The sequence below is a fragment of the Culex pipiens genome, chromosome 1 (genome assembly GCF_016801865.2).
Source record: "Culex pipiens pallens isolate TS chromosome 1, TS_CPP_V2, whole genome shotgun sequence".
In the NCBI taxonomy this organism is placed as follows: domain Eukaryota; kingdom Metazoa; phylum Arthropoda; class Insecta; order Diptera; family Culicidae; genus Culex; species Culex pipiens.
Window position 1 is genome coordinate 85521038 of NC_068937.1, and position 11313 is coordinate 85532350.

An 11313-nucleotide genomic window follows, 5' to 3' on the forward strand; every position below is an offset into this window, starting at 1 on the left:
TAGTTATGTTTTATGAATGGTCTGATAACTTTTTTTGTGAACATATCAGTTACATTCAGGTGTTCCACAATTGTGGGAGGCACAATAACATCCCACAATCATGGAACAGGCAATTTGGAGCCAGAGTTTTGCTGCTATTGATAAAATAGTCTGGAAATGAGGTTTTTTGTTCAAAAAGTACTACTATTACTAGTGAAATAGCAAGAGAATGTCTAAATGAAGGTCCTAAAAATAGTAGAGTCGACAGAAAAGCTACATTTGCCATGTAATTGACAAATTACCACAAAAGTGTTCCGAATTTGTGGGTGTTCCGAATATGTGGGATGACTGTACAATACGGAAACTTTACGTATTCTTCATAAATTTTCGATTTGCGATTCAAGATGAAAATACGGAGAAGGATTGTGATAAGTAAAAATAACACACTTGTGACTTATGTTTTGAACCATTATAATAGCTTGTTGTATAAATTCTGTTTGAAATTAAACGCAAACTACATTAAACGACTTTTTTTGTAATGTTTAATAGTTCGTTGCCCGTCCCAAACATATCTGAATAGTAGTACCAAAACCTCAATCTTTGCATTTACACAATTTAAAACAGCTCTATCCTGGTAGACGTCATATTATAAAATGCTATTCACCCATTCCGAGACCATTTGACTTAAATACCCGCAGTAGCTATAAATGTTTATGGAATGTAACTAAATTTTCCCATGCAATACTTGTGTTTTTCATTTTCTGTTTTTAATACTAATATCTGTGGTGACAGAACTACGTCAAAGTACATTGCATGTACGTAAACTTTTTTGAAGAGCTTTATCTACTAGGAAATGTTATTGCCAGCTCATAGTAATCACAGGTTGAACTCCTTTTTTAAAGCTAGTAAAAGTATGTGCTGTATAATTTCCTTAATTTTGTTTTTCTGATGTTACTAGAATTGAGTCTGCTAGGTAAGATCAAAACTAATCTCAACATAGAACAAGACAAATCATAACAAAACAGCTAAATGATCCTAACATTCTACTATTTACACAATCCACAACAGTTTAAAACGTTTGCTTCATTGTCCTTACAAGTACTATCACGGCAGCTGACCCCCCGGCGAAACACGTTGATCAATTGGCAATTGCATCTAGAAAAACAAAATCAAATATCAATACTCTATTCCTTTGCTCTGCTTCGCTCAGCCTGTACTTACTTGACCGTTACATTGGTATCGAGCAAAATTTCTCCGTCACAATTCCACCTGGAAAACAGTTTCTTATCGTGTGCCACCTGCTTTGGCGTCTCGGTCCCATTCACTTTAGGTGAATTAGTCGCCGCCGACGAAGCCGTCTGGTCCTCGTCATTCACGACATTTACGCCATTTACGTGACCTTGACCATGGCTGTTGAACGTAAACTGCTTTGTTCGGTATATCTCCACGAACGGTAGATCGCTCTGGTCGGTGGCGATCGTCATCGGGGCAAACGCGCGAAAAGAGGAAGCGAAAATGAAAAAAAAAACGAGAAAGGAGGAAGAGATTGAAAAAAAACGTTTCATCCAACTGGTTTTGCGGCGAGTAGCCACGAATGCTGATGAGGTTTAGGCTGTTGGGTGTCGTGTAGGGTTTACGTTTTGGGCATGGAAATGTGCGTCAACGGTCCTACGTATAATCGCCCTTTATCTTTAGTGCTAAAGGGTCAATAAACTTAGGAAAATTGATCAGCAATAAAAAGTTCAGTTTTCCGTCTAGTTTCTATATGCATTGCATGTTTTACTGATGAAAATTAAACGCCGCAAATTTTTAAAGAAAATATACAATCTTCCCGTAGTCCGGGTTGAATTTGGTTGCAGGAGTCCTGAGTTGTATTTTAGGAATCTGTGAAGGTCAAAAGATGAGGCATTGAAAGCTGTGCAATGTGGCCTCATTAACTCTCCTTGTCCCGAAATCGACGTGCGACACGTCACGACGATTTGGCAGTCATGATTCGTGATCTTTTGATTTTTGTTTATTCTTGACTTATTTTTCAAAAATCAAATCAAAATCAAATTATTCGCTCAACAGCATTGCCTTGGCGTTCTCGATTGCGAGATTCCTACTCGAAACTAGGTGTCCGAAGGCTTGATTGTTGAGGCAATTGCAAACCTCTTTTTACACCTTAGCTTCCATCCACCCCGGGATTCGAACTGACGACCTTTAGATTGTTAGTCCAACTGCCTACCAGCGACTCCACCGAGGCAGGACCCAGGGAAACGACTCCTACACCTGGACTGAGCTAACGACCTAACCTTTTTTTTAGGTTAGTCCGGGGTCAACATTTACTTCCCGTCCGACGGAAGGCGTGATCAGACAAATCTCGTCTCAAAATTTGCCACCGGGACCTTCTGGGATCGAACCCAGGCCGACTGGGTGAGAGGCAACCACGCTTACCCCTACACCACGGTTCCCGGCTTACTTATTTTTATTAGGTCCTTTTAGGTGCTGTGTCCAGGTTAGGACCGAGGCTCGGACAACAATTAATATATAGTAATAATAATGTAATAATAATAATAATAAAAACTCCTTACACCCAGATCATGTAGCTTACGCGGGTTTTGCAGGTCTTGAACCTGGCGATGTACTTAGAGAAAATGCCCCACAGCTCAGCCGAACTGTAGAGCACCTCCCCAGGGCGATCCTTTGGTTTTCCGTCCGAGACTGCGCCCGGCAGCGGAGGGAACTCCGCCGGCGTGAATACCGGAACTGCAGGACTCTGCTTCTTCGCTTTCCTTGCCGGCGGTTTCGGTTACGACGCCTGCTGGCGCCTCCGGATGAAGTCCGCACGCTTGGGGCAGCTGCGGTCCGTGGCTTCGTGGGCTCCATAGCAGTTGGCTCACCGCTTCGGCTTCCTGGACATTGCACTCGTCCGTCCCCCCTCCCCTTGAGGTGACAGTTCCTGGTTCCATGACCCAGCTGCATGCTGTTCCTGCGCTGAGTCACGTTCGGCCGCTTGTTCCGGTAGGCCTACCACCGGATGTGAAATTCTTTCAAGAGCTTGATTTCACTCAGCTTCTTGAGGTTGGTGTACCCCTTGGGGAACGTAACAATGTACGGGGTTTCCGCTGATGTAGCGAACTCTCCTTTTCTCTTGATGGCATGCACCTCCACAGCATCCAGGTTGTGCGATTCCTTGAGCTTTTTATTGACGAATTCAGGTGAAGCCGGTGGAAGTCCTCTGACGACGACGCGGAGTTGCCGCCCGCTTCGTTTCTCGTGGATATAGAACTCCACTTTGTTTGCAATCAAGTGGGCCATCGCGGTTTCGAAACGGTCTTCTGCATTTTGATCCCAAACGGAGTCAGCATGTAGCTTGGCTTGGTTGTACACGACAACTTTACACTCCTCAGCTTGCCGAAGCTCATATTCTTTACCACCAGAGTAGGGAAAATCTACCCATTTTAATCCTAATAAGCGGTCGTGTTTGAATGATGCTGGATAATCTAGAGTCTCCCTTGAATTTTACTAAAACCAAGTACACCAACGAGTAGAGCAAGTTTTTGTGAACATTTCTGTTTATTTTCACTTTCACTAAAAGTTATTCTATTTCTTTACCAAGCATTTAACAAAAAAAAAAATCCCAAGGGTATTCTAATCGAGGCGAATGCATTGGGCCACGCCCATTTTTCTAATATCGGCTTAGTTCTTTTTTCTTCCAACACTCTGTCGAGTGTTGCCATTTGCGCTGACAGTTCAAACGAACACTCACGAAAAGTGGCATTTATAGGGAAAGTTTCCTGGCATCGCTGGCTGTGCTGCTGGTGGTGTTGACGGCCAGCCTTTGTTCTTTTTTGCCTTCGTCTCTCGCTCAGTTTTCTTCAGTCTTCGTTTGGAATGCAAAGTGAAAATTGAAACGTCAAACGACTTGGCGCGTTTGTTTTTTTTGATGGCGCTTGCTAATTTATTACATTTTTCGGGATTATTCTTCAAGTGAGTGACTAAGTAACGGTCAAAAAAGCATGTTGCCGGTAGTTGGAAGCAATTTCATATCTTAAGCACCGTGAAAAAGTAAGCGAAAGTGAAAAGTTAATTTTGGCGATATTCATTAAGCGTTTGAGGGATTCTCGTGTGTGTCACTGTGTGTGCCAACAAAATGATGAGAAGTGGTCTCGCAAAATACAAATTATGATCAAAAGTGCATTAAATGTGATCTTTTTGGCCAGTAAGTGGCATACATTTGCGTGCTTACTCGAGGCGGTGCTGTTGCTGGTAAGTTTATAGCCCAAATAGTATTTTTGGAGCTTTAATCGAGCATCAAACTCTCCATATGACGAAGATAGGTGTTTGATTGGAAAGGGTAGATTTCCCCTAGGTGGTTTCTTAGCCACTGGAACCGGTGGGACGCTTCCTTTCCCCGCAGGGTTACCATTGTTGTTGTTCTCCACGGCTAAACTTGTTGTTGTTGAGGAGCTGTTCCTCGTTGCCATTTCCGGCGTCGGTTCCGTCGTCACTTGTCTTCTTCCGCTTCCGCGTTCCGACAACGGGAAGAAAATTGTCGTCGGTGGAATCTTCCACTCCCATCCACAAGAGGAAAAACGCGTCCACCACATTGAGCTGTCAAACGGGTTCTGTGATCTTTCGATTGCAAAGCAAAGTAATCCACTTTAACGACCCCCGGGTCTTTTGTGGTCTCTGTTGCAAGTTTCTGCTCATTTCTAGGCGTCCGAAGGTTATGTGTGGTGAGTCACCCAAAACCTCTTTTACGCAAATGGACCGACGTTTTACTTCCCCATCCGATAGAAGGCGTGGTTAGGCAAATCTCGTCTCGAAAAATGCCACCGGGTCCGTCTGGGATTGAACCCAGGCCATACTGGGATTTAGAGGCTACCACGCTAACCACTAAACCACCGGACCCGGTGGTCGGATCTTTCGATTGATGACACTTAGATTTTTTTTAACCGAAATCGGTAAAAAAAATCTCCAAAAACAACCGATTTCATCGGTAAGTTCAAAGTTTATCGAAATGTTGATTAGTTCGTTGCAAGGCGGGCGGGCTTCAACATGCGGGGCACGATTATCAACCGGTCCAGCCAATTCATCTGCTATGCCGACGACATGGACATTGTCGGCAGGACGTTCGAGGAGGTGGCTAGGAAGTACACCGAATTGAAGCGGGAAGCGGATAAGGTAGTCGTGCCTACTATGGACTCCACAAGACCCTACAGTCTGGTCATCTTTCCCGGCGTACAAAGTGTACCATATGTACGAAACGCTGATAAGACCCGTCGTCCTCTACGGGCACGAGACGTGGACGATGCTCGAGGAGGACCTGCAAGCGCTTGAAGTTTTCGAACGGCGAGTGCTTAGGACGATCTTTGGCGGCGTACGTGAGAACAATGTGTGGCGGAGAAGAATGAACCACGAGCTGGCGCAACTCTACGGCAAGCCAAGCATTCGGAAAGTCGCCAAGGCTGGTCGGATCAGGTGGGCCGGACACGTCGCGAGAATGCCGGACGCGCTGGATGCGCGCCAGCTGAACCAGACTATCAATCCGGTGAGTTGGTGTTCAATTCGGAGCCGTTTGGAACGCGGCGGAGGGGGGCGCAACGTGCACGGTGGTTAAACCAAGTGGAGGAAGATCTCGAAAGTGTGGAAGTTCCGCAGCGGAATTGGAGAGTAGCAGCCCAGGACCGAGTCCAGTGGCAGCGCATCTGGAGACAGCTCATGGCCCGGAGGTTGTACGAGCAGTAAAAGTATGTAAAGTAAAGTAAGTTCGTTGCTATTACTGATAAATCGGTGATAAAAATGCAACCTTACCAAAATCTGTAAAAAACGGATTTTCGGTTGTTTTGAATATTTACCAAATTTCGACAAAAAATTACAGGAATTCTGCACAAGGTTTACCACCTATAAGGCTACATTTTAGGATTTTGCGAAAAAATGGGTTTTCGACGGTATTCTGGAATAAAGTGACCACCACAATTGCATAGCAAGTGCTCTGATGTTTCTGTTTCCATTTGGTAAAATCGACAAATAGAACCTTTTCGCTGAAGAACGATGTACAAACGCGAGTACCATGAAATCGTAAAATAATAAATTGCAGTACAAAAGCCGGTTTAAGGTTTAGGATCTCTTTAAGTTCCTCGTTGGAAACTTTCGTCATTCTTGTTCATGTACTTACAATTTCCTTCGTCTTGGACGACATCGCCAACAGCAGCCGGATGTTGTTGAAGAGAGACGTGTGGCGCACAAAGATCAAATCCAGATACCCGTCGCCTAGGTGGCAGTTCGGATTGAACCCTTGCGGACTACGGTGGCACGCGCACGAAATGTTAGCACCATTCACCATAAGGAACTTTCCCCTAACGCTAACTTCCTCCACAGTATCACAGTCGGTTGCGTTGCTATGGTCCTTTGTAGCGGCCAATTGGCAACGCTGACAATTCTCCAAACACCGAACTCCATCGTGCGGATTGTTCCTGTCCCTGCGGCCTCCGTCAATTTCCTCCTTTTCGATTTGTACCTTTACATCTACGTTGTAACTTCGGTTCCGGAGGAACTTTTTGACGCCTGAAGATATAATAAAATTTGGTTAGTTTGAGGGTTATCTAAACAGTTTGTCTTGAACCAACCAGAATAATCGTATCGCTTCGGTCCCATCCAGCGATAGTTCTCGCTGTCCATCGTTACATCGCCTAGGAAACCGTAAGACATTACGCTGGCGTACAGCTTGAGCAATTGCGGTTGTCGGCCATCGTTTTCACCGCTTCCGTTGCGATAAACGCTCGAGATGTCCAGGCCACTCGATTGTCCCAGAATGATGTGAATGATGGAGGTCTTGATGTCGGTAGTTCCGTTCAGGCAATACGCAACGGTGTCGGTGCTTCCGGCCGGGATAATCCCGATCGGTAGGCTCGGCTTGGGAAGGTACGGCGGACAGTTGATGTCCATACCTGTGAAACGAGAAAGGTCGCAATGAATGGTCTATTATGTTTTGGTTATACTCCACAAACCTAGATCTATCATCGTCCGGTAAACTAATCCGTTGAAAAGTTCCGCAAAGGTTCCATCTCCGCCGCAGCACACGACCCCGTCGTAATTGCTCAGGTTAATTGTTTGCGATGTCATGATGTCGTAAATTTGCTGCGCCCGCTGAGTGATTATCAGATTGATATCAACGTGCGCCAGGTGAAACAACGGTTTGGCGTATTTCTCAAACAACGCGAACGCGTTCTGCTTGCCGCCGTACGGATTAAGGAACAGCAGTAAATTCTTCGGTCTGACTTGCTCTGGTAAAACCACAAAAAGGTCGATTAATCGCAATGCATATTGGTGTGATAAGGTCATACTACGTACCTCTAATATCGTCTGATAACCGGCTGTGCCAGAACTTGACAATGCGCTGTTCGCCGTTGTAGAGCGATAGCTGCTGGACCCTCCACTTACTTGTCCGCGGGGACACGAGCCGAGCATAATGTATGATCAAGTAGTTTGCATTGGTTGCACTGCTTACGCCGTAATTGTCATCTTCGTACTCACTGTTCAGGATATCGTATGAATTCACTGAAAACATATAGGTACAAATTAGTATCAAGTTCAATTGCGATGATCTTTTCACACACCTCTATTGCTCAGGTTCGTAGTAGTGGTGGTCATGGTATTGATAGTGGCGTTCGTTGTAGTCGACGAAGAAGTTGGCAGCACCGGGATGCGATCGTAGTCCATTGTCTCGTTCATCGGTGCATGCGTGCTGGAGGTCGTTCCGTAGGTGGTCGCGATATTGTGGACATTTGCTTTGCTGGAGGATCGTCCGCTTGCTGTCGTCGACAGGGTCGCAGATATGATATCTCCGATCGGAACGGTTGTTTTCTCTGTAACATCAATAAAACAGGGTTCACAAATCAAACAGCGTTTCGTTATCGATGCGATAATCGCTTCATCGGGTCCGAGAATAGCAAACTGATAAGCAAAGTTTAAATTTGAATGCAGTACGACGTGTTTGTGAAGGACCAACAACACAACAAATGCTTGTTTTACAATCTTTAGATTATGCAAGTTTTTTTTTCAAATATAAATTGCTTTGAACGTTGCAAATATTTTTCAAAATTAATGACGCCTTTCCTTTAATATTCGCAATTTTCAGTGTAAGTTCCCAAAGAACACACACTGCCCTTACACCTACATACATCTCACCCTTGCTATGAGTCAGTACGAGCAACACTCTGGGACACTATGTGTGTTCGTGCCAGGCATCCACGCCCTTTCCGGGTACACATTTTAACTTGTTCCGGAGGCGGTACATTGTTTTGGATTTGATGTAAGTAGTTCTAAGGGCCTAACAAAAGCCCCGATGGATTGACACCAACTGTTGTCAAACGAAAGGGGCCACTCTTTAGTTTGACACCATCCTTACACAGAGCTCACACTTACTACCCAACATTTGGTTTGACAGTAAATGTGAGTCCCGTGAAAACTTGACAGTTCGTCACACACTACAGCATTTTATATAAAAAGTGCTAGGTTTACCCTTTAAAAAAGTGTTTTTATACTATAACATTCTTGTTTATTTTTGTCAAATTTATGTTTTCTTTGAACAATTTATATTTGAGTTATCCAAAAATCCCCTTGAGATTTTTGCATAATTATAAAGAAGAAATTCAAAGCTCTCAAATGCACCAAACCGAATGTATTTTTTTGTTTCCACCAAACAAAGATACAAACATTTGAAAAAGTTTACATGAAAGCGTAAGTTCGATCTAATAAATAAAATCTTTTTTAACAGTCTGGACCCGGAGCCTGATTTTTCTGTTATATTCTTATTGGAATTCCATATAAACTGTAACAGGGATTGCAGGCACCGTTTCCTGACTATTAAAGGTAACCGTTACACTTTTTATATAAAATGCTATCCAGAGTTTTAAGCGAAGATGGCGTTACGAATGGTGCACGTCCGAAATGTTAAAATCTCGAATTGGTACCAACATTACAAAAAAGGTGTTCCGTTCCATAGCATGACAGCCACACTTTGACATTTCGGGCGTGCACCATTCGTAACGCCATCTTTGCATAAAAATCTAAACAGAATGAACAGATTAAGAGCTCCAGACTCGATTATCCGAAGGCCTTGGAAAATTTCATTTCAGATAATCGAATGTTTAAAACGGGGATGCAATGCAAATCGTAGTTTAATGGCAAACATCTATTCACATTTGACTGAAATTATGTGTGTTAATCCTTCAACAATTAAAAAAAAAAGATAACAAGCTTTGATCTAGAGTAAATTTTTAAAACAACCTATGAGTCACGGGTTTCCTATGCAGATAAATTAAACAATTAATCACCAAAGCATAGGCAAATGATAAACAGAAGTTGACATTGTTAACACATTGAAGGAAAAACACAGTTTGGAACAAAAGTATTAATTACACCAACGAAAGGTGTTTTGTTAGGTTTTGTTGTCGTCTCAGACAAAATGGTACATTTTAGGCCAGTGGAGTCGCTGGTCGGCTGTTGGTCTCATAATCCAAAGGTCGTCAGTTCAAATACCGGGGTGGAAGGGTACTCTCTTAATTTTTAAAAGGGGCGTGGAGTCGGCCGGAGTCTCGATAAGCCGGAGTCACAGAAGTCGGCGTGGGTTTTCACAGTTATCAGGAAACAGCTCTAATGGCAAGTCCTCAATTTACATTAATACTCTATCGCTTTTTGATCATAAGCCAACTTGTTGACCAGTCTCTTGAGAATCAATGTTTTGTTAAGTTTGTTAGAACCAATTCGCGTTACTAATTTATTCTAGTTAAGTTCATCAACACAGAATACACAAACACTCTCGTGAGCCACCCCTTAACCGAGCGGCGCCAAATGCCTGCAAAAACGATCCTCATACGCGGAACTGGTTTTCCTTCTAGTGGAGCCAGTAGATATCTAGCTACTTGATCACACACACGCTTACCACCCTTCTTGGAGTTCTCAGCTTCCCACACCAACACGCCGGCATTGTAGAACACTCGATATTTTTTCTTGGATATCACGAACGTGTTCAGAAGCACTTCGTTCTGCTTGTCCATGACTGCTGGGGCTCGGGGTGCTATGGACAGACGATGCGTTGGAGCGAAACCCAATTACAGCGTTTGCCAATTGTGTACTTTTTGTTGTGGGCCGTCGTCAGAGATTTCTCGCCATTCGCTGCAAAAGTTAACAAGACAAGTATATTAGAACAAGAATTAAGTACTGTATCTTGCAAATTTAAAATACAAATTACTAAACAATTAAAGCACCTTTTAACAAAATTATCCTGTAAATTATAGTAGCATCTCTGAGATTTTTATATTCTAGACTTGATTTACACTATAGTATCAAGATTCCATATATGTTTTCGAATAAAAATCATTAATTATTCAAGAACTTTAGCAAAAACTGTCAAAATTTATCAAAGAACAGCAGTTTATGATGAATATGATTGCATAACTTTCTGGACGTCCGAAACAAATTCTAGTAACTATATATAAGTGAGATCGTTAATTTTGAAAAGGCACCTTAGCACGATTATATTATAACAAGGCTACCACAATAAATTTTATATTATTTTGCAAAGTCTGAATCACAGCAGGAAAACAGGTCGAATACACTGTAAATAGCGCATTGAGGACACATGCACTTACCAGCACTAAATCTGCTTAGAGAGGCCAACCAGCAATCAACACTTTTTTTTCGGACAAGGGGCTTACTTTTTGTCGGTCCGCATCACTTTTTCGTTGTTTTGCCTAGTTTCCCTTGATTTTTTTTTATTTAGAGCTCAGTTTATTAGGTTAAAAGTTCATGAAAAAAATGCATTTCTCAATTATTTTTTGCAAGGTAACTAAAATTGATCTTCCAAACTTTCTATCATTCTAAAAAACTAAAACTAATCTACATCAACAAATTTCCAGCAGAATGACAGATCATCGCAAAGACTTGTAAGATTGTAACATATTTTGCTTCTATCTTTAACGCGACACTAGTACGTACATTCATGTACAGCAGTACTTTTATGTGTGTGCAAAGATGGCAATAACTGGAATTATTCTTGTCTTTGAAATCGCATTAGCACTAGGAGAAGCGAGACATAGCGGATGCCTCATACTCAACCGACGGCAGAAGATAAACTGACGAGTGACTGAGTAAACAAAAATCTCGCTCTCGTTGTGGTGAGAGAATAGAACACAAACTCGCAAAAGAGAGCATAAACATTGATCTGTCAAGTTTTGGGAAGTGCACGTTTGTGGGAGGTTAGTGATTGAACTAGGGTTTACTATTGATAGTGCACTGGCTAATGCTTAATGTTTTTCTAGTGGGCTTCATTCGGGAAGACCCGGA

General features: G+C 42.8%; 1 protein-coding gene across 2 annotated transcripts; it reads right to left on the reverse strand.

Moving 5' to 3' along the window:
* Positions 1-433: 433 nt before the first annotated feature.
* Positions 434-11106, reverse strand: LOC120425467 (ceramide kinase). 2 transcript variants are annotated; one of them, XM_052706492.1, is made up of 10 exons: positions 10966-11086; positions 10620-10730; positions 9911-10143; positions 7584-7832; positions 7318-7524; positions 6975-7250; positions 6594-6914; positions 6143-6531; positions 1201-1442; positions 434-1134 (listed from the first exon to the last, which is right to left on the reverse strand). In XM_052706492.1, exons 3-10 carry the CDS (start codon positions 10023-10025, stop codon positions 1026-1028), a joined length of 1908 nt encoding a protein of 635 aa, XP_052562452.1. In that variant the 5' UTR covers positions 10026-10143; positions 10620-10730; positions 10966-11086; the 3' UTR covers positions 434-1025. The 2 variants fall into 2 exon arrangements, with proteins under 2 accessions (XP_052562452.1, XP_052562451.1); XM_052706491.1 differs by having other exon boundaries at positions 10620-11106.
* Between the last annotated feature and the right edge of the window lie 207 nt (positions 11107-11313).

Excerpts from the sequence above, each read along its gene's own strand:
- LOC120425467 (XM_052706491.1), bottom strand. The coding sequence starts at position 10,025 with ATGGACAAGCAGAACGAAGTGCTTCTGAACACGTTCGTGATATCCAAG. Across the intron at positions 7,833-9,910 it reads TGAGAACTCCAAGAAGGGTG|AGAAAACAACCGTTCCGATC; the intron begins GTAAGCGTGTGT and ends TTGATGTTACAG. Across the intron at positions 7,251-7,317 it reads GTTATCAGACGATATTAGAG|AGCAAGTCAGACCGAAGAAT; the intron begins GTACGTAGTATG and ends TGGTTTTACCAG.